The 26,021-nt window shown below is 70.7% G+C and overlaps 2 protein-coding genes across 2 annotated transcripts in view; one reads left to right on the forward strand and one right to left on the reverse strand.

Moving 5' to 3' along the window:
- Nucleotides 1–1,414: 1,414 nt before the first annotated feature.
- ADM2 (adrenomedullin 2) lies at nucleotides 1,415–6,839 on the reverse strand. The gene is made up of 2 exons (XM_075726332.1): nucleotides 6,745–6,839; nucleotides 1,415–1,682 (listed from the first exon to the last, which is right to left on the reverse strand). Exons 1-2 carry the CDS (start codon nucleotides 6,837–6,839, stop codon nucleotides 1,415–1,417), a joined length of 363 nt encoding a protein of 120 aa, XP_075582447.1.
- A 12,807-nt stretch (nucleotides 6,840–19,646) lies between these two features.
- SBF1 (SET binding factor 1) overlaps nucleotides 19,647–26,021 on the forward strand; it is a 102,655-nt gene continuing 96,280 nt past the window's right edge. The window contains exon 1 of the mRNA XM_075726609.1: nucleotides 19,647–19,701. Coding sequence (XP_075582724.1) covers nucleotides 19,647–19,701 — 55 coding nt within the window. The remainder of the gene's footprint in view (nucleotides 19,702–26,021) is intronic.

Below are 26,021 nucleotides of genomic sequence, written 5' to 3' on the forward strand. Positions count from 1 at the left end.
CCCCCATTCCGGGCCTGCCCCCGTCCTGCCCCGTCAGCCGGCGGGAGCGTGGGGCCGGGACCCCCGGGAAGGAGGGAAGAGGGGCCAGGAGCAGCACCCCTGGGTGCTGCGCCCACCCTCACCCAGTGCTGCTGCAGGCTGGGTGCTGCCGGGGATGATGATGATGAAGGTGTTGCCAGGAGGGATGAGGGTGCTCCGGGCAGGGTGGGGGCACGAGGATGATGAGGGTGCTCCTGGGGGGGGGGGGGGGGGGGGGCACCCAGCGGGGATGGGGGCATGGAGGAGGGGGGGCCCGGCATGGAGGAGGGGGGGCCCGGCATGGAGGAGGGGGGGCCCGGCAGGATCACTGTGCCGACGCGCTGGGCTCCCTGCCCTCCCCACGCGGGGCTGGATCCATCCCCCCGCAACCGCCTGTCCCTGCGCCAGGCAGCCCAGGATTTGGGGGTCTGGGGACCCCCCCAGGCTGCTGCCAGGTGGGTGACCGGAGCCGCACACCCCGTCCCACCAGGCCCCGGGGGTGACACCGGCACTGCCGGGGGGTCACGGCCCGGCGCGACAGGGATACCGGGGGTCCCCTCGTGTCCGCAGACCCCCACCCCAACCCGTGCAGCCCTCCCCATCCATGCACCGAGGGGGCTTTTCCTTGCCCCCCGCCACGCTCGGGGGCTGCTCGCCATCGCCCGGCGCCCACCAGCACCCGCTCCCCGCAGGGCGAAGGTGGGGTGCCAGGGGGACAGCACCCTCTCCGCGGAGGACGGGACCCCCCCAAGGCACCCCGGGCTCTGCCATGAGTCTGACCCGGGACCCCCGCATTGGGAAGGAGCTGGGCTGCAGCGGGGTCTCGCAGGACCCCCGCACCCCCCGACACGGCCACGCCGCCCCGGGCGGGCGCAGGAGGGGTTCCCGGGGTGGGTGCCGCGGCAGGGCTTGCCGCACCCGTGGCCGCGCGTGCCGGGGCAGGGTGCTGAGCTGCTGAGTCAGGCGGGAGCGCGGCCAGGGGCTCGGCCCCGCGCTCTTGCGCAAGGCGCTGCTGCGGTCAGCAGGATCCCCCCCCGCCCCCCGACGCCCCTTGGACCCGCTGTCAGCGGCCACGGGGCCCACGGGCCACCGCCAGCCATTGCGGGCCACCGCGGGCTCGCCGGCGGGGCTCCGGCCGGCGACGGGGTGGGACCCCCGCCGTGGGGACGCTCCCGCTGGCCCCCGCGTCCCCGGTGGGGCCGTGGCCGGAGCCGGGTTGCCCCCCGGGATTGGGAAGCACCGGGCACCCCGGGAAGGTGCGGAGGGAGCCCAGCCACGTCTCGACTCCGGAAGCGCTTTAGTTATTGGGGGGGGAGGGTCCTGCGGGGCAGGGTTTTGGGGGGCCGGGGGGGCACGGGGCCAGGCAGTCCAGTGCGGGGACCCCCTCCCCAGCGGCTCAGCCGTAGCTGTGGGGGCTGTTGGGGTTCATGGGGGACGAGTCTTGGCGGCCCGAGCGGCCCATCAGCTGCCACAGGCGGTGGCTCAGGTTCTGCACCTGGCAGGTGCCCAGCACGCAGCCCACCCGCAGCAGCTGCGCCGGCTGCAGGCGCCCCGCCGCGTGACGCCGGCCCCGCTCGTGCCGGGGCTCGTGCCGCAGGACGGCGTGCCGGGGGGCCAGGGGGGGCACCGCGCTGGGGTCCGTGCCGGGGGGCAAGCTTCGGGTGCTGCCGGGGGGCCAGGGGGGCACCGCGCTGGGGTCCGTGCCGGGGGGCAAGCTTCGGGTGCTGCCGGGGGTCCACGCTGGCACCACGTTGGGGTCCGTGCCGGGGAGCGAGCTTTGGGTGCTGCCGGGGGGTCAGGGGGGCACCGCGCTGGGGTCCGTGCCGGGGGGGCAAGCTTCGGGTGCTGCCGGGGGTCCACACTGGCACCGCGCTGGGGTCCGTGCCGGGGGGCGAGCTTCGGGTGCTGCCGGGGGGTCAGGGGGGCACCACGCTGGGGTCCATACCGGGGGGCGAGCTTCGGGCGCTGCCGCGGGATGAGCAGTCTGTACCGGGGGGCGAGCCGGGGTCCGTGGCGCGGGATGAGCTTCGGGCCGTGCCGCGGGACGAGGGGTCTGTGCCGAGGGCTGCCGGCGAGCTGCAGCGGAGCGGGGGGCTGCGGGCCCGGGGGGTCCCCGAGGAGCGAGGCCGGGGAGGGTCTCCGGTCCGGGGGCTCCCTGCAAGAGAGCGGCGGGCAAGGCTCAGCGGGCAGAGCCGCGGCAGCGGGGGCTGCGTGGCACCAAGGAGAGCAGGGGTGAAGGGTTTTGGCCGTGCCGGGGGTGCCACGGTGGGCCGGGGCGAAGGCAGCCCCCCCAGCCCGGCCGTGGGCACCTCGCCTGCCTCTCCCGGCGGCTCTGCCCGGGCCCCGGGCCTGCCAGGGCGCGAAGAGGAGGAGGAGGCGGCGGCGGCGGCGGCCAGGGAAGGGGAGCTGCTACCTGCAGCCGCACACGTACTCCGTGCGCCGGCGTCACGCCGCGGCGGGAGCTGGCTGCAGCCCCGGCCCAGCGCCTTCACACCCCAAATCTGGAGGGCTGGGGCACCCCCGTGTCCCCCCACCCCATCCCGCTGGGCTCCGCGGGCAGAGGGGACCCCCATGGGCCCCCACGGCCCCCCCACGGCAGCACCGCCGCCGGCCCCACGCCAAACCTGCCGCCGACCCACAAGCGCAGGCGCTGCCAGGGCCGTGCCCGAGCTCGGGGGCACAAACGGGGACCCCCCCCGGCGCTGCCAGCTCCGGCGCAGCCCAGCTTGGCCTCCCCCCTGCCACGGAGCCGGTGACCCCGCAGCGGCCAGCGGCACCTGCCGCAGCGGCCCCGGGACTCTGCCGGCCCGGGTCGCTGCCCCGGAGGAATCCGTGGCAGCCGGGCGGTTGCGGTGCTGGCACATGGCTGCGTGGCCGGGGCAGCGCTGCCCGCACCGGCACCCAGCACCGGCACCGCCCTGCACACGCACATCCCGGCACGCTCACCCCCTTTTGCTACCCGGGAACACACACACACGCAGTAACCCCTGTACGCACATGGGCACACGCGTGTCCCAGCACACGCGCACGCGCTCCCTCCCTCTGCAGCCCCTGGACACGCACAGGACGCCCGCGGCCCGGTGTGCGTGCAGACAGGCGCACACGCGGTGACCCCTGCGCACACGCGTAGGCAGGCGCAGGTCCCAGCTTGCACATGCATGCACACACCCCCTGTAACCCCTGTACACACACGGACACATGCGTGTCCCAGCACACACCCCCTGTAACCCCTGTACACACACGGACACATGCGTGTCCCAGCACACACCCCCTGTAACCCCTGTACACACATAGGCACATGTGTGTCCCAGCACACACACACACTCTATAACCACCACACACACACAGGCACACACATGTCCCAGCACACACGCACCCCCTGTAACCCCTGTACACACATGGGCACATGCGTGTCCCAGCACACACACACCCTGTAACCCCTGTACACACATGGGCACGTGTGTCCCAGCACACACACCCCTCCCCGTAACCCGTTACACACACAGGCATATGCATGTCCCAGCACACACACACCCTGTAATTCCTGTACACATGCAGGCACACGCATGTCCCAGCACACACACCCTGTAACTCCTGCACACATGCAGGCACACGCGTGTCCCAGCACACACACACCCCCTGTAGCCCCTGTACACACATGGGCACACATGTGTCCCAGCACACACACACCCTGTAACCCCTGTACACACATGGGCACATGTGTGTCCCAGCACACACACACCCTGTAACTCCTGCACACATGCAGGCACATGCGTGTCCCAGCACACACACCCCCCCGTAACCCTGGCACACACACAAGCACACGTGTGTCCCAGCACATACACACACCCTGTAACCCCTGTACACACACGCGGGCACATGTGTCCCAGCACACACACGCCCTGCACACACACAGGCACATGCGTGTCCCAGCACAAACACCCTACAAGCCCTGTACACACGCAGGCACACGCGTGTCCCAGCACACACTCTACAGCCCCGGCACACACGCAGGTACGCCCAGGGCTGCGGGGAAAGCTGGTGCCGGAGGGCTTGGCACGGCACGGCACAGCACGGCACAGCACGGCACGGCCGGGTCGAGGCCGGACGCCGCTTGGCCACGAGCCCTGGGAGCGGGGACAGAGGCCAAATTCCTCCGGCTCTGCGGAGACGGGAAGCACCAGGGGGGCCGGCGAGCGCCCGCCGCCCCTTCCCGTCCCAGGCCGTGTTTACAGGAGGCGGCCGGTGCCCGGAAACACCGGCAGCCTCGGCCTTCCCGCCCCGGTGCTGCCGTGGCACGCGGGGCTTTGCCGGCGTCGTGGTTTAGCCGCAACCAGGAGAGCTGGGGAGGTCTCTCCCAGGCACCGCCGGACCCCAGGCCGAGCAGCCCCCGTGCCTGGCGTGCCATGGGACGGCTGTGGCCGCAGAGCTGCCCACGCTCCCCGCGCCGGCCTCCTGCCCCGGCGTCACCCCAGCCGGCCCCGGCATGGCACGCGCCCACCCCGGCCAAGCTCCCGGCGCATCCGGATCCCGCGGGATCGCCGCCGCTCCGGCTTCCATGCTTGGTGCCGGGGGGCTTCGCGAGCCTGGCCGGACACGCCGCGGGGCACCCACCGACCCCAGGGCTGCCGCCGGCTGCACCGGCCCCTCCGCGCGTCCCGGGGACCCCCAGCCCGCGGCGGCCGCGCCATCCCGCAGCCGTGGCAGGAGCGGCCCAGCCCACGCCGGGGGTCGCGGCCCCCCGCATCCATCCCCGCAGCGGGACGCGGCCAGGCAGGCCCCCTCCCCCCCCCCCGCATCCCACGCCCCCGGAGCTGCGCCGACGGCTGCCCGCGGCGCCAGGCAGGAGCCGCACGCAGATCCCTCCGGAGCCAGACGCAGGCTTCCCACGGCGCCGGGCACGGCCCAAACCCGCTCCTCAAGCAGCAACATGCACCCCCGGAGAGCCCGTGCGCGCAGACACGCGTGCACGCATGCACACGCGGCGCCCGCGGGAGCTGCGCTCCCGGCCCCGGCTGCCTCCTTCGGCAGGAGGTCCAGGAGAGGAGGTGCGGGCACGCCGCAGCCTGGCACACGCGTGTGCGGCCACACACGCCTTGGCACACGCATGTGCGGCCACACACGCCTTGGCACAGGCGCCCCGTGAGCTCTGGCACACAGCGCGTACCCAACACCCGTCCCGACCCTCGCACGCCCGTCATGGCATGTAGCGACCCTCGCATGCCCCGCACGCACACGCTTGCACACGCGTGCACATGTACCGCTCCGGCCCCCGCGGCCTCCCAAACCCGCAGAGCGGCCCCGCGGCCCCACACGCCATGGCCCCGCACGCATCCTGCCCCCTCCCAGCGCTGTCCCCGCTGTTCCCGGTGGGACGAGGTGTGGCACAGGGGCCGGGGACCCCTCGCCCCGCTCCCACCCCCTCGCCTCCCCGGGCCCCCGCAGGGCCCCCGCAAAGGCGGGGTTGGGGTTTGGGTGGGAGACGGCGTCGTGCGTCCCCCCGCGCCCCCGAGCACCTGCCCGCAACCTGCCACCGGCACGAGGGGCTTCGGCGCGGGGACGGCGGGACAGACGGACGCGGGGCTGCCCGGCGCAGGCTGGGGTGGGAGGGGGGCACGGAGCCCCCGCGGGGGGCACGGCTGTGGGGCTGGGCCCAGGGGGTGTGGGGCTGAGTCCTGGGCAGGGGTGCAGGGTGCCCCGGGCTGGGGGGCGGGCAGGGGGTGTGGGCAGGGGGGCGCAGGGTGCCCCGGGTAGGGGTGCAGGGTGCCCCTGGCAGGGGGGCGGGCAGGGGGGTGGGCAGGGGGGCGCAGGGTGCCCTGGGCTGGGGGGCGGGCAGGGGGTGCGGGCAGGGGGGACAGAGCCACCGTGCACAGGGGTGCGGGCAGGGGTGCAGGGTCCCGGGGGGGGCAGAGGGTGCAGGCAGGGGTGCGGGCAGGGGTGCAGGGTCCCGGGGGGGGCAGGGGGTGCAGGCAGGGGTGCGGGCAGGGGTGCAGGGTCCCGGGGGGGGCAGGGGGTGCAGGCAGGGGTGCGGGCAGGGGTGCAGGGTCCCGGGGGGGGCAGGGGGTGCAGGACAGGGGTGTGGGGTCCTGGGGGGGGGGCAGAGGGTGCGGGACAGGGGGTACAGGACAGGGGTGCAGGCAGGGGGTGGGGGTGCAGACAGGGAGTGCAGAGTCCTGGGGGGCAGGGGGTGCAGGACAGGGGGTGCAGGGTCCCAGGAGGGGGCAGGGGTGCAGGAGGGGGGTGCGGGACAGGGGGTGCGGGCAGGGGGTGCAGGGTCCCGGTGGGAGGCAGGGGTACAGGACAGGGGTGCGGGCAGGGGTGTGGGCAGGGGGTTCAGGGTCCCAGGGTGTGGGCAGGGGGTTCAGGGCAGGGGGGCAGGGTCCTGGGGTGTGGGGTCCCGGGGCGCGGGCAGGGGGTGCAGGGTCCCGGGGTGAGGGGTCCTGGGGTGCAGGAGGGGGGTGCAGGACAGGGGGTGCGGGGTCCCGGGGTGCAGGCAGGGGTGTGGGGTCCTGGGGTGAGGGGTCCTGGGGTGCAGGCAGGGGTGCAGGCAGGGGGTGCAGGACAGGGGTACGGGGTCCCGGGGTGCGGGCAGGGGAGCAGGACAGCGGTGCGGGACAGGGGTGCAGTGTCCCGGGGTGCAGGGTCCCGGGGTGCGGGACAGGGGGTGCGGGACAGGGGTGCAGGGTCCCGGGGTGCGGGGTCCCGGGGTGCGGGGTCCCGGCTCACCTGCGCTGGGTCGCGCGGCCGGCGGGCAGCTGCAGCTGCAGCAGGCAGAGCACCAGGCTGATGCAACCCAGCGGCAGCGGCGCCGGGGCTCGCATGGCGGGGCCGGGGCCGGGACCGGGGCCGGGGCCGGGGCCGGGGCAGCGGCTGCGGGGAGAGGAGAAGGGCGCGGGGCTGGGCTGGGGGCTGGGCTGGGCGCCGGGTTCGGCCCCTGCCCCCCCGCCGCGCTCCGCCCGCCCCTGCCCCGGCCCGGCCCGCGGCGCGGGGTCCCGGGGGTCCCGGCCGTACCGGCTGCGGGGCTCGGGCCGGCTCCGTGCCTGGCTCGGCGCTGCCGCTCCCCGCCCCGGCCCCGGTTAATATCGCCGGGCTCGGCGCGGCGGGCGAGGAGGAGCCGGGCGGCGGCGGGAGGAGCCACGGCCGGGGGCGGCCCCGCACCGGCCCCGCACCGGCCCCGCACCGGCCCCGCCGCCCCCACCCCGCGCCGCCCCCCGGGGCCCGCCCGGAGCGGGGCCGGGATGGGGAGGGGGTGGGATGGGGGGGCTGGGGTGGGATAGGACGGGATGGGATGGGATGGGATGGGATGGGATGGGGCGCTGGGATGGGATGGGAATGGGATGGGGGGGCTGGGATGGGGGGGGCTGGGGTGGGGTGGGATGGGATAGGATGGGATGGGATGGGGGGGCTGGGCTGGGATGGGATGAGATGGGATGGGAATGGGGGGGCTGGGATGGAGCTGGGATGGGATGGGGCAGGAATGGGATGGGCGGGATGGGGGGGCTGGGATGCGATGGAGCTGGGATGGGATGGAGCTGGGATAGAATGGGATGGGATGGGGGCTGGGCTGGGCTGGGCTGGAGCTGGGATGGGGTAGGGGGGTGGGCCAGGGGAATGGGATGGAGTTGGGATGAGATGGGCTGGGCTGGGCTGGGCTGGGTGGGCTGGGATAGAGCTGGGCTGGAATGGGATGGGATTGGGGGACAGAATGGGGGTGCAGGCTGGGGTGGCTGGGATGGAGCTGGGACTGGATAGGGGACCCATCCAGGGGGCCTGGGAAGGAGATGGGATGGGATGGGATGGGATGGGATGGGACGGGACGGGACGGGACAGGATGGGATGGGATGGGATGGGATGGGATGGGATGGGATGGGATGGGACGGGACGGGATGGGACGGGATGGGATGGGATGGGATGGGATGAGGGACCCATCCAGGGGGGCTGGGCTGGGGCTGGGGGAGCCACGCAGGGAATCGGGGCTGGGGCTGATGCGGGGGGCTGGGGTCCCCCCAGTCCCAGCGCCCTCCCCAGCACCTGCGCCCGGGGCCGGCCACGGCAGCGAGGGCCATGCCGGGTGGCACTGGGCCCTGCCAGGCCCTGGCAGCGGTGCTGCGCCACGTCACGCCACGCTCGGCCCTGCCAAACCCCGCTCCTCCCGCCCGCCGCCGCGCAGCACCCCGGGGAGCGGGGCCCATCCCCGGGGGCACCCCAGCACCCCCCAGCCTGCGCCCCACATCCCACTGCCGTGCCGGGGAGCTCGGGGGGGACACGGGCAGAGCCCCCCGGCTCCGCTCGCCGCTCCCCACGCTCCCCAAAGCCAGGCTGGAGGGAGAGGGCTGCATCCTGCCCCCCTTCCCTTCTCCGGTGCACAGGGAAGCCCGGTGCCCCCGGCTCGGCTGGCTCTGCCCCACCTCTGCCCCACATCTGCCCCACATCCCCTCGGGGGGCAGCACCCCAGCACCCCCCGGCCGCTGCCCAGCAGCGCCAGCGGCGGGGCCAGAGCCGCTCTCCGGGGCCCATTTGGGTTGATGTTTTTAAACATCACATGGGGCCTTTGCAAACAATTCGGGAGCGGAATCCGCAGAGGTCAGACCAGGCCCCGCGTTTCCCCGCCGCGGGGGGAAGCAGCTCGCCGAAACCAGAGGCGGCGGGGAGCAGCTGCCAGGGGTGCCCGGGGGGCAGGATTGGGGCTCGGGGTGCTCCTGGGGTGCTGCTCCTCCGGCCGGGCAGCCAGAGCTCATCCGGGGAGGGGTCCCCACCGGACCCCCTCGCCGGGACCCCCCGCCTCCCGCGCCGGGCCGGGGGTCTGGGTGTCCACGGTGCCCGCGCCGCGGGGACGGGGACGGGGTGAGGACCCCCCCCAGCACCCCAAGGTGTCTGAGCCGGGGTCCGGGCCCCGGGGCGGGGGTGCCCGCGTCCCCTCCCTTGCCGCTCCCCCCACCACGGCCGAGGGGCCGGGGGCCTCCGCGTGCTCCGAATCGCTGGGATTTTTCCGCATTATCAGGACACAAAGGCTTCAAACACCCGCTCCCGGTGCGGGGGGATTTGCGGCAGCACCTGATCGGGGGGCGATGGGGACAGACCCCCCCCAAACGGGGCTGCGGGTCCAGCCCCGGCCCGAAGCGGCACAGCCTTCCCCCGGCACCACGGCCCCCAGCTCACCGCACGTCTCCCGGGGGGAATTTTTGCGGCGTGCCGGGCTCTTCCGCTTGTTTGTTGCTGAATTATCCCAGGGAGGGAGAAACCTGGCGTGAAAACAAGGCAGCGGAGCTGCGGGCGGGGGCACGCGGGGCCGAGCACCCAGCACAGCCCCGGCGTGGCACACGCTGCCGTCGGCCGCCGATGCACCGGACCCTTGCCCAGAGCCCACCGCCCCCGCGGCGTCCCCTCGGGCTGCGCCCCGGTGGGATCTCACCCTGCGGGCTCCAGCGCGGAGCCCCCCGGCACGGCTCTGGCGTGGTGCCGGCGCCGAAGGCAGTGCCGTGCCGTGCCGTGATGGGGGTCCGGGCTGGGGCTCACCCCCGGCACCTCCCGGGACCCTGCGCCGGTCCCCATCCGGACCCCGGTGTGGGGCAGCGTCGGCCGCTGCCAGCCTGGGGACAAACCCCCGGTCACCGGGGTCAGCAACACCAGCGTGAGGCGCACGCTGTGGCTAATTAGCGTTGCTAATGGGGGGAGCAGCCCTCGCTGCCCGGGCGCCCCTTCCCACGCTGCGGGGCAGGGGGTGAGTGGGAGGCCGGGGCTCAGCCGGGACCCCCGGCACGGCTCGGTTCTGCGGCTCCGGGCGCTGCTGCGGAGCAGGGGAGCGGGAGCAGCAGCAGGAGCGGGAGCAGCAGCAGGAGTGGGAGCAGCAGCAGGAGCAGCAGCAGGAGCAGGAGCAGCAGCAGGAGCAGGAGCAGCAGCAGGAACGGGGGCAGCAGCAGGAGCAGGAGCGGCAGCAGGAGCGGGAGCAGCAGCAGGAGCAGGAGCAGCAGCAGGAGCAGGAGCATCTCCCTCCGCCTGCCCCTGCCCTGGGCACACGGCAGAGCCACGGCCGAGCCACCGGGCTGCCGCAGCAAGGGCAGAACCCATCTCCCTGCCCTTCTTGAGGGATCGCCGCTGCCAGGCGCCGGGAAGGACCCCGGGTCCTGCTTCACCATCCTGCTGCCGGCCCATGGCCATGCTGGCAGAGCTCACTGCTGCCGCTGCGTTGGGTAACCCGGCGTCCGGGCTCACCCGCACCCAGGGCCGTGCCATGGCTGGACCCGCACCGGGAGCTGCCATCGTCCGGCCGTGCCGTGGCCAGACCCACACCGGGAGCTGCCATCATCCGGCCGTGCCATGGCCAGACCCACACCGGGAGCTGCCATCATCCAGCTGTGCCGTGGCCGGACCCGCACCCGGAGCTGCCATCGCCCCGGCTGCCCCGGCTCACCGCTGGGGACGGGCAGCGCTCGCCCGCGCCCTCTCTCCTGGGAGGCAGCCTGGCTTCCAGCCATGGGAATCGCTTGCTCGGTTGCAATTCGCGGAATTGCCTCCCGGCTGGGGCCGCAGGGGAGGGTGGGCACCCAGAGCAGCAGCTGCAGCCCCGCTCCCGTCTCCCGCTCGCCAAAAAAATGGTTTTGGGGGCAGGTGCATGGGAAAGGAGCGGGGCGGGCTGCACCCCCCGCCCACGAGCACCCACCCCAGGGATGGGGGGGGGAGGCAGAGCGAGGTCCCTGCACCCTCCCTTGCCCAGCGGCCCCCGGGCAGCGGCTGCACGCCGAGGGGCCGGCACCGCACCCCTGAGCCCCTCTGCGACCCTCCTGGCCGCGTCCCCCGGGACCCCCCGGTTCCCCAGGGCGGCAGCGTCGCCTGGGGGTCTGCAGAGCGTGGGGTGACGGGGGGTCCCCGGGGTGGTCCAGAGCCCCAGACCCCTGGCCGGGCTGGCAGCGTGGCGGCCGCAGATGACGCAGGCGAGCAGGAAGGTAAACACGCCTTTACTGCAGCTGCCGGGCTGGGAGCGATGGGTGCGGGAGCGGGCGGCACCCTGCCGCGGCCGTGCTGAATCACCGCGCCGGGGCACCCAGGGCTTCTCCCGGACCGCGCCTGGGCGCCACGCTTTGCCCCTCATCACGGCTTCACCTCTCGGCACGGCTTCACCCCTCATCACGGCATCGCCCCTCGTCACGGCTTTGCCCCCCATCATGGCTTTGCCCCTCATCACGGCATCACCCCTCATCACGGCATCGCCCCTCGTCACGGCTTCGCCCCTCATCATGGCTTTGCCCCCCATCATGGCTTTGCCCCACGTCACGGCTTTGCCCCACGTCACGGCTTCGCCCCTCGGCACGGCTTCACCCCTCGGCACAGCTTTGCCCCTCGTCACGGCTTCGCCCCTCGGCACGGCTTCACCCCTCATCACGGCATCGCCCCACGTCATGGCTTTGCCCCTCATCATGGCTTTGCCCCTCATCATGGCTTTGCCCCCCATCATGGCTTCGCCCCACATCACGGCTTCATCCCTCATTATGGCTTTGCCCCTCGTCACGGCTTCGCCCCACGTCACGGCTTTGCCCCACATCAGGGCTTTGCCCCACGTCACAGCTTCGCCCCTCGTCATGGCTTCGCCCTTCATCACGGCTTCGCCCCACGTCACGGCTTTGCCCCTCATCACGGCTTCGCCCTTCATCATGGCTTTGCCCCCCATCATGGCTTCGCCCCACATCACGGCTTTGCCCCTCATCACGGCTTCACGCCTCGTCACGGCTTCCCCCCTCGCCCGGGCAGAGCTCCCCTGCGGTTAGACACGGTGATCCTAAAGGTCTTGTCCAACCAAAATGATTCTATCACGGCGAAGCCCCCCCATCACGGCAGAGCTGTGGCTGACCCCCACGCATGGGGCAGGGGAGGGGAGCCGTGCGTGCGCGGGGGGGGGCACGTGCTGGGGAGGGCTGGCCGGGGAATTCCCCTCCCAGCCGGGAATTTGGGGAGTTCTCCCGAGGAGCCGCGTGGAAACCTGCCAGCGGCCTCTGCCAGCGAGGGAACGGGCGGCAAACGCCCTGCCGAAACCCGTCCGCTCGCGGCGCTTCGCCCTGCTCAGACGGAGGTGCCCCGGGGCGAGGGCTCTGCCACCCAAAACGCACCCACCCCCCCGAGCGCCCCGGGCACCCACATCACCGCGCACGGCACCTCAGCCCCGCTCCCGACCCTGTCCCCGCTGCCCTGCCTGCCCCGCTGCCTGCACCCTCCCGGCCTCCTGCCTGCATCCCCGCTGCGGCCGGCGGCCGCGGGGCCAAGCAGCAGCCGGGCAGAGCCCGCCAGCGGTGCATGCGTGGCCGGGACCCCCATCGATCCCCCCGCTATAGCGCTGGGCGCGGTGCCGAGCCCCCCGAGGGCACGGGAAGATGCCGGGCCCCAAGGCTCCCCGGGGTTTGCTGCGTCCCCGCGGCGTTCCCAGAGCTCTCCCTGCCCGGTGTGGCACGGACGGGGACGCACCGGGCTCCTCTGCCTGCGGTGGGTGCGGTGGGTGCCCCACCACCGGTGACACCCGGCAGCAGCCCCGGCTCCCCCTGACCCAGCTCCTCCGGCCGCTCGGGGCTGGGAAGGGCAGAGCCAGGACACGGGGACGTCCAAACGCGCCGTGGCTCCGCTCTTCCCAAGGGATTTCAAACCCAAGCGAAGGTTTCGGGTGCTGGTGGCTGAGAAGGGGGCGCGGGGCAGAGCCCCCCGCTCATCCCGGGGTGCGGGGCACGGCCCAGGCTGTGACGGAGCATCCCTGCCCTGCTTGGGAGCAGGGTGGAAGGCGAGGTGAAGGGGTTCGCCGACGGCGCGGGATGCGGGGAGCGGCAGGAGGCGTCGGGGACGAGCGATTCCGTCAGGCTGAATCACCGCCAGTAGCTGCGGAGATGTGGGCTGAGGGGAACGCGGCCCCCGCACCGCCACGGCCCCTGTGCCCATGCCCCCGGCCGGGAAAATGGTGGCGGAGCCGCTCCGACGGCGCTCGGTGCTGCGTTGCGGCTGCGGGAAATGGCCAGAAATAGCCGGGAGAGAGGAGAAACCTGTCCTCTGGCCCTGCGAACATGGGGAGCGTCCCCAGCGTCCCCAGCGTCCCCAGGGTCCCCAGGGTCCCAGCATCCCCAGGGTCTCCAGCGTCCCCAGCATCTCCAGTGTCCCCAGTGTCCCCAGTGTCCCCAGGGTCCCCAGGGTCCCCAGCATCCCCAGCATCACCAGGGTCCCCAGGGTCCCCAGCATCCCCAGTGTCCCCAGCGTCTCCAGTGTCCCCAGGGTCCCCAGCATCCCCAGGGTCCCCAGCGTCCCCAGTGTCCCCAGGGTCCCCAGGGTCCCCAGTCTCCCCAGTGTCCCTGTCATCCCCAGCATCCCCAGTGTCCCCAGTGCCCCCATCATCCCCAGTGTCCCCAGGGTCCCAGCATCCTCAGCATCCCCAGCATCCCCAGTGTCCCCGGAATCCCCAGCATCCCCAGCGTCCCCAGCATCCCCAGGGTCCCCATCATCCCCAGCGTCCCCAGCATCCCCAGCATCCCCAGTGTCCCCACAGAAGGGTCCAGCCCTGGGGCAAGCAGGGAGGGGGACACAAAGCGCCGTTGGTGACACAAAAGCCGGCTGAGGGGTGCGGGCAGGCAGCGGTGGGACACCCACCCAGGTGCTGGGGGTCCCACTGCACGCGGGCTCGGGGATGCGCAGCTGCAGGTTGCCATGGCAGGGAGCTCTGGGCCCCCGACCCCTGGGCAGGGGTGCAGCCTGGGGACCCCCCGTGCTCCGCCACAGGGCTGGGGACCCCAGCACAGCCCCCGTGTCACCCGCGCCGGGCAGGGCTGGGCCTCCCTCTAACAGCAGTGGCCGTGGGGCCGCAGGGAGGCCCGTGGCCGCATGGCACCCATGGGTGCAGTGGGGCTCGGCACCCATGGCACGGCAGGGAGGCCATGGGCCCGGCATCACCCGCTCCGAGGTGGTCCCACGGCGAGTGCCGAGCCGCGTGTGCCCCGCCGCAGGATCCAGACCCACAGCAGTGGCTCGAGGCATCGGGGGTTTGGGGCAGGTTGGCTGTGGGGCTGCTCCTGCCCTGCAGAGCTGGGGCCACTGACGATGCCGGGGGCACCGCGGGCAGGGAACCGGGGCCACAGACGGTGCCGGGCACTGTGGGCAGGGAGCCGGGGCCACAGATGGTGCCGGGGGCATCGCGGGCAGGGAACTGGGGCCACGGACGATGCCGAGTGTGTCGCGGCAGACCCAGCACAAGCCCTGGAAAGAGGCCGATGGCTGCGCAACACCAGCGTGGGCGTGCGGCATGGGCACGCGGAGCAGGGCGGCACGGGGATGCCCGCGGCTTGGTGCTGCCGGGCACCCGCTGCCCTGGCACCATGGGACGCAGGGGAGCAGCGGCGAGCTGGCAATGCCGGAAAGCAAAGGAACGGGGGACCCGTCGAGGAGGAAAACACGGACACCCCCATTATAAAGCGGGGTTCATCCCGATTTACCCTCGAGGAGGCTGCCCTCGCCCACCGCCCCGCACAGCGCGACTGGCAGCGCTTGTCACCGGCGTGCCACAAGCCCCGGTGGGAGCAGCGGTGGCACCGGGGAGGGTCCAGCCGGCGCGGTGCCCGCCCTGGCAGCGGGGCTCTGGTGGGACCCCACGGCAGTGCCCGGGGCGGGCAGGCAGGGACCGGGACGGTGCCCGCGGCACGGAGCTGCACGTGCCCCAGCGCGCAGCGGCCGGTGACGCCGGGGCGGCAGGAGGTGCAAGGGCCGCGCAGGATTGCATCATGCCCGCGTCTGCCCAGCCCCTGCACCCGCTGCCCCTGGGGGCCCGCAGGACCCCGCACCCCCTGCCCGGAGGGAGGGGCAGGATATTTTTTCGACATCCCCTGATTCTCCGGCCCCTATTTCTGCGCCCCTCGGGCCTTTCCGCTGGCCCCTCTGCCCTCGGATATTCCCCGTGCCCCGCTGCCCTGAGCGGTGGGCGCACGGGGGTCCGGCCGAGGGGAGCCCCGAGGGGTCTGGGGGGGCTGGAGAGCTCCCAGCGCCGCTGCGGCCCCTGGGGTTCGGCAGAGCCGGGCTCCACCGGGCTGGCAGCTGCCCGCGGGCAGGGCTGACCCGCTCCTGCCTTCCCTCTGCCCGTGCCGATGGCCGGCAGGGCAGCGTGTGCCTGGTGCGGGGGCCGAGGCCGGGTGGTGCCGGGCTGCCCCCCCATCCCGCACGCACCCCACGTCCCGCTCCCGCGTGGGAGTGGGAACAGGGATTTTCTCCGATGAATCATTCCCCGGCTCCGGCGGCGGCCCTGCCGCGGCGTACGCCCGCCGATCCCGCTCGCCGCGGGAGGGTCACGGCCGCGGGCAGCGGGTCCTGCCCCGGGACCCCCAGCCACGCGCCCTGGCACAGGGGGAGCTCCGGGGCGCAGGGGCGGCTGCTGCCGCACGACGGGACGGGACGGGACGGGACGGGACGGGACGGGACGGCCACGCTGCAAGTAGGGGCTGCCGCTGCGGCCGGCGCTTCGGCTCTCGGGCCGGTGGCACCGCGGGGCTGTGCCGGGGCACGCTGCCGCTGGCACCTCTGGCACACCGCGTTCCCCCGGCCCTGGCCCGGCTGCCGGGCTTGTGCCGGGGCGGCTGCGGGGGGACGTGGGCCCCGGTGGGAGCTGCCAGGGACGGCCAGGACGGGCTCAGCGCCCCGGGAGGGACCGGCACCGGCACCACGGCCCTGCTGCCGGACGGGCGCTGCCACCATGGCTGCTCGACGGCTCTCTGAAGGCCTGATCCTGGCTCCGGCTGGACCGCTGCGGGCTCGGTGCTGCGGGCTCGGCGCTGCGGAATGGGCGCTGCGGAACCGGCACCGCAGACCTGGCACCGCAAACCTGGCACCGCGTCCTGCCGGGACCCCCAGGCCCCGCGGCGTCTCCCACCGCTGGGCGTGCGTCCCGGCACCCCGCGGGCGGCGGCGAGGGACGGGGTCACCGCGCCCCACGATCCCGTCCCTCGGGGCCGCGGGGGGATCCCACCCCTCGCAAGGGGTGCTCGCCCGTGGCGGGGGCACACCCGGGGCCGCGCACACCCGGGGGGGCCGTGCGGCACGGGGGGCCGTGCACGCGCCGGGGCTGCCAGGCGTGGGTGGTCGCCCACGCGTGCGGGGGCCGCGCACACCCGGGGGGCCGTACGCACCCGGGCGCCCTGGGGGGGTGCTCCCCGGGGGGTGCACAGTGCTGCAAACTGGGGGGTGCAGGCGTGCCGGGGGGGCTTTGCACACCAGAGGGGCGTGTATGTAGGGGGGCTGCGCACACTTTGGGGGGGCTCTGCATGCCTTGGGGGGGCTGTGCACGCTTTGGGGGGGCTGTGCACGCCTTGGCGGGGCTCTGCACGCTTTGGGGGGGCTGTGCACGCCTTGGGGGGGCTGTGCACGCCTTGGCGGGGCTCTGCACGCTTTGGGGGGCTGTGCACGCTTTGGGGGGGCTGTGCATGCTTTGGGGGGCTGTGCACGCTTTGGGGGTGTGCACATGCTTTGGGGGGGCTGTGCACGCTTTGGGGGGGCTGTTCATGCTTTGGGGGCTGTGCACGCTTTGGGGGTGTGCACATGCTTTGGGGGGGCTGTGCACGCCTTGGGGGGTCTGCACATGCTTTGGGGGGGCTGTGCACGCTTTGGGGGGGCTGTGCATGCTTTGGGGGGCTGTGCACGCTTTGGGGGTGTGCACATGCTTTGGGGGGGCTGTGCACGCTTTGGGGGGGCTGTTCATGCTTTGGGGGGCTGTGCACGCTTTGGGGGTGTGCACATGCTTTGGGGGGGCTGTGCACGCTTTGGGGGGGCTGTGCATGCTTTGGGGGGGCTGTGCATGCTTTGGGGGGGCTGTGCACACCTTGGCAGGGCTCTGCATGCTTTGGGGGGCTGTGCACGCTTTGGGGGGACTGTGCACACCGGGGGGGGTGCTGTGCACACAGGGGGCCATGCACACCAGGGGGGGGGCCACGCACACTTTGGGGGGCTGTGCGCACTGCGGGGGGGCCTTGCACGCCGGGGGGGCTCTGTGGCCCGTGGGGGTGGACCGTGCACACCACAGGGCTGCGCACACCCCGGGGGGGCCATGTGTGCACACTGGGGGGTCCCAGCACACGCGTGTCCGTGCACACCCGGGGGCCCTGCACACGCGTGACTCTGCACACAAGGGGTCTGTGCATGCCGGGGGTTCCCTCACACATGTGGCTGTGCACACCAGGGCTCCCCGCACGCACCCGGCTGTGCACACTCGAGGGGCACACACGCGTGGCTGTGCACACGGGGGGGGTCCGTGCACACTGCGTGTCCCGGCACACACATGGCTGTGCACACCAGGGCTCCCCGCACACACCCGGCTGTGCACACTCGAGGGGCGCACACACGTGGCTGTGCACACGAGGGGTCCTCACACACGCAGGGCTCTGCACACAACAGGTCTGTGCACACCCGGGGGCGGTCCCCGCACACGCATGACTCTGCACACTCGAGGGGTCCCTGCACACTGGCGTAGGGGGTCCCTGCACACGCGTGGCTGTGTACACTGGGGGTCCCAACACACATGTGACTGTGCACACCTGGGGGGGTCCCCGCACATGCGTGGCTGTGCACACTTGAGGGGTCCATGCACACCCGGGGGAGGGGTCCCTGCACACGCGTGTCTGTGCACACTGGGGCTCCCCGCACACGGCTGGCTGTGCGCACAAGGGGTCCCCGCACAGCTGGGGGGTCCCGCACACGCATGACTGTGCACACTCGAGGGGTCCCTGCACACCAGCGTGGGGGGTCCCTGCACGTGCGTGTCTGCACACTGGGGGTCCCAGCACACGTGTGACTGTGCACACCTGGGGGGGGTCCCCACACACGCGTGGCTGTGCATACCAGAGGTCCCCGCACATGTGGGGCTGTGCACACAAAGGGGGGTCCCTGCACACACGGGGGGGGCCTGCCCACGCAAGGGCATCCATGCACACCAGGGGTCCCTGCACACACGTGTCCCCACACATGAGGGGTCGCCGCACACGCGGGGTCTGTGCACACTTGAGGGGTCCCTGCACACTCAGGGCTCTGCTCACAAGGGTCTGTGCACACCCGGGGGCTCCCCGCACACGCTGTGACTGCACACCCGTAGGGTCCCTGCACACTGGGGGGGGGGTCCCTGCACACGCGTGTCCGTGCACACCAGGGGTCCCCACACACTCCCAGCTGTGCACATGAGGGTCCCCGCACACCCGGGGAGTCCCCCCACACACACGTGTCCTGTGCACACTCGAGGGGTCCATGCACACTGGGGTTGGGGTGTCCCTGCACACGCGTGTCCACGCACGCCCAGCATCCCCACATGCGTGTGTCCATGCACACCAGGGCTCCCTACACATGGCCGGCTGTGCACACGAGGGGTCTGTGCACACCAGTGGGTTCCTGCACACGTGTGTCTGTGCACACTTGAGGGGTCCCTGCACACCGGCGCTCCCTGCACGTGTGTCCGTGCACACCAGGGGTTCCCCTGCACACCCGGGGGGGTCCCTGCACACGCGTGTCCATGCACACCAGGGGTCCATGCACACCAGGGGTCCCCACACACGCCCGGCTGTGCACAGGAGGGGTCCATGCACACTGGGGGGGGGGTTCCCCTGCACACCCGGGGTCCCCCTGCACACGCATGTCCGTGCACATGAGGGGTCTGCACACACAGGGGGTCCGTGCACACTCAAAGGGGCCGTGCACACTGTGGGTCCCTGCACACGTGTGACTGTGCACGAGGGGTCCGTGCACACACTGGGAGGTCCCCCTACACATGCGCGACTGTGCACACTCGAGGGGGCTGTGCACACCCAGTGGGTTCCTGCACACGCGTTTCCATGCACACTTGAGGGGTCCCTACACACTGGGGCTCCTCGCACACGCGTGTCCGTGCACATGAGGGGTCTCCACACACCCGGGGGGGTCCTTGCACACCCGTGTCCATGCACACGAGGGGTCCCTGCACACCGGGGCTCCTTGCACACCCATGTCCATGCACACGAGGGGTCCCCGCACACCGGGGCTCCTTGCACACCCGTGTCCATGCACACGAGGGGTCCCTGCACACCGGGGCTCCTTGCACACCCGTGTCCATGCACACGAGGGGTCCCTGCACACCGGGGCTCCTTGCACACCCGTGTCCATGCACACGAGGGGTCCCTGCACACCGGGGCTCCTTGCACACCCATGTCCATGCACACGAGGGGTCCCCGCACACCAGGGCTCCTCGCACACGCGTGTCCGTGCACATGAGGGGTCTCCACACACCCGGGGGGGGTCCTTGCACACCCGTGTCCGTGCACACGAGGGGTCCCCGCACACCGGGGTCCCCCCGCACACCCGTGCTCGCCGCAGCCCCCCCCCCGTGGGGGGAAAATCCCGCGCGGCGGCCCCGCCCCCTCCTGACCCCGCCCCCTCCCCCCCGGCCCCGCCCCCCGCTCCGGGCGCGCCCAATGGGAGGCGTGGTCCCGCCCCCCGCGGCGGCGGCGGCGCAGGCGCAGTGCGGGCGTGGCCGGGCCGGCCGCGCGGGAGGCCAAGATGGCGGCGGTCGGCGGGGAGCGCGGGCGGGCGGGGAGCGCGGCGGCGGCGGCGGCGGCAGCGGCGGCAGCGGGGCTGTGAGCGCGGCGCAGCGGCCGCCGCCCGCCGCCATGGCCCGCCTGGCCGACTACTTCGTCCTCGTGGGCTACGACCCCGGCAAGCGCGGTGAGCGGCGGCGCGGGGCCGGCGGGGGCGCGACCGCTGTCAGCCGCCGCGGGGGAGGGGAGCGGGGGGGGGGGGGCGCCGGGGCCGCGCCGGCCGTGGGTGCGGGGCCGGGCCGGGGGTGCGGGCCGCGCCCGTGCGACGTGGCGGGTGGCTGGGCCCGCGGGCGGGACCGCGGCCGGTACCGGGGCGGCCGCTGCAGCGCGGCGGGGCGGGGGGGGGAGCGGGGCGGCGGCGGCCCCCGGGGGTCCCTCAGCCCCCTGAGGCGGCCCAGGCCGGGGCGTGGGGGCGCGGGCAGGGCGCAGGCCGCTTCCCCCGGGCTGGTTCCCCGCCGTGAAGCCCCCGAAAGCCAGGCCCGGGGCGAGGCGCCGGCGCTGGGTGTGCGCGGCTCCCGCTGCCCCGTCCCCGGGGCTGAGCTGCCTTTGCCCGTTCACCGGTGGCCAGAAGCGGCGGTGCCTGGTTCTGCTCCGCGCCAGCGGGTTCTGTAATTTTAGCAGCCGCCCTCCCCGCTGTCGCTGCTCCGGATGCGGTGGCTGGCGTGGGTTTGGGGTGGGGGGTTCCTGCCCCCCGCTCGCTGCCGTGCGGAGGCTGCTGCCAGCCTGGCCCCCCCCGAGCAGCCCAAACCCCCCGGGACGGGGACGTGGGGCCCTGGGGGTGCCGGGCTGGCTTTGGGCTGGCACCTCTGCCTCCGAGGCTCCCGGCCCACGGGTCTGCGTAAAGGCCTCGTCCGTCTGTCCTCGGCCCACGTCTGTCCTGATCTTGAGGCGCTGGGGATGGTCGTCTCGGTCGTGGGGTTTTGTTTGTTGCGGGGGCTCTTTCCACCATGCTTTCTCCTGCCCTCACGCGCTCGACGGGCTGTGGTAAAAATGAGCTGTCTCGGCTTTATAAATGAGGTTAAACTTACCGAAATGAAGGACTTTCTTGCAGAACGCCCGTCGAGAGCGTCTCTTCCCCACATTGCACATCCAAGGAGGAAGAAGCTGTTGGCGGGAATTGTTTTAAGTGTGCGCTCGGAGCTGATGAGAGGGAATCCTCTTCCACGCAGCGCCTGCCGAACCGTGGGTTTGATTATTACGGGAAGTTGTCAAGGCTGAGAGCTTAGTTAACATTCAGAGCGGCTGCACGGTTGTACAGATACGAGCGTTTGCAATGCTTGGTGCAGATCCCAGCACCCGTCGCTGGTCTGCTGTCTCTCCTGTTCCGGAGCAGGCCGGGGGCTCCCCTGTGGAAGGCAGGAGCGTGGGGTAGCGCGGCGTGCAGCTCCACTAAAGCTCCGTTTTTAGGAAGGCGTTTGGGCCAGCGAGCAGGCAGCCTGGATAAGAGTTTTGGTGTTTTCTGAGTAGCGTCCGATCACGTGGCGGGGTGTTTTGTTGTTGTTATTGCAGGCATCTTCCCCCGGCGTCCCGGTGTCCTGTGGCATCGGAGCGGGATGGAGTTGCTCTCTCCCCGCCGGTGCCCTCGGGTCGGACTCTGCCTGGGAGAGCTGCGGGACGTGGGCTGCCCAGGGCCGCACCGGCGGGGAGCGGACGCGGCGGCCCCTCCGGGAGCGAATGGAGGGCTGGGGCGATGCTTTGCAGTTGTACCGTCTTCGCCTTGCTTCTGAGTGCTGTCTCTGGGGCCTCTGAGCATTTCCTTCTGCACCTTCTTGCTCGCCTCAGCCTCCCTCGTGGAGCTGTGGCTGATATTTGCAGCGTAAAGCTGGTTGTGGTTTGTAGTGGTTGGTAACTGGTCAGGTACGGTGGGGCTCATGGAGCAGGTGAGTGCTTCAGTCTTGCGTTCCTTGTCTCGAGACTCAGAAACCTGAGTTTTGGAAGGGAACCATACATGCCATGCGTCTTCCTGGTGTCATTCCTGTCAAGCCTTGGACCAGGCTGCCCAGAGAGGTGGGGGAGTCCCCAGCCCTGGAGGGGTTCAAAACACGGGCAGAGGTGGCACTGGGGGCCATGGTTCAGTGGGCATGGGGGTGTTGGGGTGACGGCTGGGCTGATGATCTTAGAGATCCTTCCCAACCTCAGTGATTCCCAGTTTTACTGTCATTATAAATAATGCAGCCCCCAAGGCAGGCAAGATGAAATGATGACTCTGCCCTTGATGGGTTTGGTGGTGGCCTTGGCAGTGTTGGGTCAATGGTTGGGCTGGGGATCTTGAAGGGCTTGGCCAACCTAAAAGATTTGATGATTTTATGATCTGAGACTTGTTTGGGGAAGACGGACAGCATGCCAAGGTGAAGTGGTTAGCTGCAATGGGACATGAGAAAGGAAGGAGCTCACAATTAACGCATTGTAAAACGTTCACTTTTTCATCTTAAATCTCATCTGTAGCACGCAGGCCACAGAACTGAGCTGAACTCGCTTGTGTTTGGGCTAGTACAGACCTCAGCAAGCATCCAGCCTTGACCTGGAAACCGTTGGCAGGTTTTGGTAGCAGAAAAAGCCGCCGCCAGCTGCGGCACTTGCCCGGTGCTGGCTGTCCCAGTAAAAACACGTCTGCGTCCACCCTGAACCTCCCTGACCTCAGCCGCTGGCCTCGCGTTCGAGAGGCCCTCGAACCAGGAGGCACAGCTGCGGCGGCCTTAGCTCTGCTCCCAGCACAGTGCTTTCAGGCTGGATCCTGTTTTAGTTAGCGAGGCGGTTGAAGGTTGCAGGCCTTTCCGAGCTTGCATTTCGGCTGAGCGGAGCGGCTCGAGGTCTGCGGGGCCGCTGCTTCCCCGTGGCCGTGGATGGAGACCTCGGCGCTGCCTCGGGGCCCGCGGGGGTTGCTCCGCAGCCCACGGGTGTTTGTCCGTGCTGGGAACCAGCCGCGATCTGCTGCGCTTCGTACGACTCCGGTGGGCTTTTTGCCCCTGGCTGCTGGCACGGCAGAGAATTCGGCACCTCTGGCAGGGGCTGTCTTCCCCGAGCGCGGCAAAGCTTGCAGGTGGGGAGGAGACGTGTCTGAGACGCCGTGGGCAGCTCCCACTGCGGGGCCCGAGCCTCCGCGCCACTGAGATAACGCGGTCACAGGAGGCCTCGCCGGGGTGAGGTACCCAGGAATCGGGGCATCCTCTGCCAGAGCACGGCGCTGGCCGGCGGCCTGTAAATGTCTGCTCTGGCCAGCGACAGCCAAAGCAAAACCCTTTCGCATCACGGTTCGCAGGTGCCCGAGCGCTCTCCCGGGCTGGGACGGGCGGTTTGAAGCGCCACGCGTGCCTGACCGACGTGCCGAGCCCTCGCGAGCACCCCCGAGGATCTGTCTGCTAAAAATGCGAAGATTGACTGGTGCCGGCTACTTGATTTTTGGGATCGATACGGCAGCGCTTGTTCCCTGCGCGCTGTCCTGTTTTCACATTCCCCCTCCCTACAGGGAGCTTAGATAATGTTTGGAGGAAGGGCACGCCGCTCTCATCTGCGAGTGACTAATTGCTTTACAGGTTGGGTTGGTCTTGGCAGAGCCGTAGCCTGGGTGCAGGCTGCTCCGCCGCGGCCGTGCCGTGCCGGCACCTCCCTGCCAGCTGTAAACAAACCAGGGCCGAACGCTGCCGGCGGGGATGACCTGCGCAGCAGCCCGGGGGGCTCGGATGGGACCCTTCGTGCGGGCGGGGAGGGGGCTCTGCTCTGCCCGCGGCCGGACGCGTGCGTGCAGCGGAGACGCGTTTGCGTGCGGCGAGGCGCCGCGGCTGCCGAGGAGTTGGTGTGCCAGCAGGATTTGTGGTCGGGCAGGGACGGGTTTGCAGTCGGGCACGGTGAAAGGGGAAGGTCTGCTGGGGTGGTGGGACCTGAGGTAGCTCTGCATCGTCTCTGGCGGTGGAATCATGGAATGGTTTGGGTGGGAAGGGAGCTTTAGGGATCACCCAGCCCAGCCCCTGCGGTGACAGGGACAGCTTTAACCAGCCCAGGGTGCTCAGAGCCCCGTCCAGCCTGGCCTGGGATGTTGCCAGGGATGGGGCCTCCACCGCCTCTCTGGGCAACCTGTGCCAGTGCCTCACCACCATCAGTGTGAAACATTTCTCCCTTATATCCAGCCTAAATCTATTCTTCTTGAGTTTAAATCCATTACTCCTTGTCCTGTCCCAACAGGCCTTGCTAAAAGCTCGCCCCCCACCCTTCCTGCAGCCCCTCTCAGCACTGCCAGGCCGCACTCAGGCCTCCCCGCAGCCCCCTCCTCTCCAGGCTGAGCACCCCCAGCTCTCGGCCTGGCCTCACAAGGCATTAACGCAGCTCAGCGCAGTTTTGTGGGAACAAAACCGAAAGTGAGAGAGACCGGCTCGAGGGCTGGAACAGGGCAGCAAGCGGGGTTTGGCGGGGCTCGCTGGGCGCTGTGCTGGTGGAGCCCGGTGTGTCCGCAGCAGTCGGCATCGGCTCCCGGTGCGGAGCGTTATCCTCCCGAAGGGGCCCGGTCCCCCCGTCACACGCGGTCTTGTGGCGCAGAGTTGCGATGATCGCTGGAAGCGGCGTCTCTGCTGGCGTCCTGCTCATCTGGAAGGATGAGAAAAAAGGGCCATTAACTCTTTTTGTCTGGCTGTGAAACCGGTGCCGTGGCGGTACCGCGGCTGGACGGCATGACCGTGAGCTGGGCTGGCGGTCGGGCAGGCATCCAGTCGCTTTTCCTCCAGTTTTGCAAGCTGCGTGCCGAGCTGCTGGGCTGTGCAGGGGTTGCTTCCAGGGAAGCAGAGCACCGACAGACGACAGCGAGCCGGGCTGTCTCACCGGGAGCTGCGGCTGCCTGACACTGATGCCCGAGTGCCCCAGTCCAGCGGCTCCCGCGTCCGCGCGCTTGTGTCGGGAGAGGGGCTGCAACGCTTCCAGGGCTCCGGGTAAACCCCCGGAGCTAAACGTGCCCCGGCAGCGGGAAATGGGTCTTTTCATATGTGAGTGTTTGTCATATTGTGTCATGATTGCTCGCATTATTCTCTGTAAATGGAAGGTTTAAAATCTCTTGGCTCTTATCGCTGATGCAGACAAATGACTGCAAAGCCAGGACTTCTGGCTGCTTTTTGCCTCGGGATCCGAGAGGTTTTTCTCTGTATCCCCCGTGGCCAGAGAGTCCAGAACAGCTCAATTTCAAGACGTGCGGCGTGGATGGAGGGCTTATCTTAGAGTTTTCTATACGGAGTGCTGAATGAAGCATGACCCCTTCCCTGGGGGGATTTAGAAAACAAACAGAAATAGGGGGATTTAGAGTACGTGCGTTTCTGAATAAGCCATTGACGATCTGCTGCTGTTTCTAGCTGCGTCTGAATCTGCAGCTGCCCATCCCTCCCCAACCCTGGCGTTTCTGGTCCAAAAACCAGATTGCTGCTGCTTCCCAAGGCCCGGACAGCCCGGGAGGTGCCGGTTTTCCGTGTGGGGCGAGGGCGTAGGGGCGAGCGTGGAGGCCGGCGACGCTGCTCAGAGGTCAGAGGCCCCGGCTGAGCTGGGGAGGTTGCAGCATTTTCCCTATTTCTTTGCAGTTGTGCGGAACGGGGCGTTGCGCCCTCGCGTTTGGCTCCTTCAGAACGCCTGGCTGCTCCCGCAGTCGGGGCTGGGGGCTTGGGCACGTGAATTCTGCTTTTGAGCTTCTGTGGGAGGTAAGGGTGGATGGCGAGAGGAAACTGCCTCCATGCTCGGTGCCGTCTCTTTCCGTGCAGTCTTTGACGCAGCTGCTGGCGGCGCAGGCCCCGTGCAGGCGCTCGGAGGAATGCGGGCGCAGGCGGGATGCAGCCGGCACTCCTCCGAGGTGCTCGCAGCTCCTCTGCCTCTCGGGCTTTCGCTGCGCAGCTGGAGGCGATGCCTGGAGAGAGGAGCTAATGCTGAAAGCTGGAGATGCTGAAGTAAACCCAGAGGTGGAGGAGAGCTCTCATGGCTCGTCCTGCTACTGTCCCACCTGTGTTTTGAATCGATTTTCAGCCTGAGAGTGCCAGGCTTTCTGCTGCTGCAGGATGTCCATGCAGCTCTCGCTGGTGGGAGGCATTTCTGACTGGCAGTGAAAATACGCTTCGCTCCGTCGTGCGTGGACCTGGCCAAGTGACTCATCGCTTTGACTCAGACCGGGCTCTTGTAATGCGCGCATCAGGCAAAAAAGAAAAACCCCATACGTTGAAATGCCTCCAGTGGTTGCTAACAGCGAGCTGTGTTTACCATATAAATATTTGCAAGGGGAGACCTTGGAAAGAGAGGATGTAATCCCTGTACATGCCATGTGCAAAGCTGCCTGTCTTCTGTCCGGTTACCTGGCTGCTTGACACGAGAGAATATTGCAGGGAGCGGCGTGGATGCCTGTCGAAGGGGGTCACCCTACTCCTGGCAGCCGCCAGCCCCCACGCCGCAGCATCCCAGCCGCACCGGTCGGTCTGGGAACTGCAGCTC

This window comes from Pelecanus crispus, chromosome 1 (assembly GCF_030463565.1).
Source record: "Pelecanus crispus isolate bPelCri1 chromosome 1, bPelCri1.pri, whole genome shotgun sequence".
NCBI lineage: Eukaryota > Metazoa > Chordata > Aves > Pelecaniformes > Pelecanidae > Pelecanus > Pelecanus crispus.

Bases quoted from the DNA above. Each gene is read 5' to 3' on its own strand.
- ADM2 (XM_075726332.1), bottom strand. From the start codon at position 6,839: ATGCGAGCCCCGGCGCCGCTGCCGCTGGGTTGCATCAGCCTGGTGCTC. The intron at 1,683-6,744 runs GTGAGCCGGGAC...GCCCCCCGGCAG, and splicing joins GGCCGCGCGACCCAGCGCAG to CACCCGAAGCTTGCCCCCCG.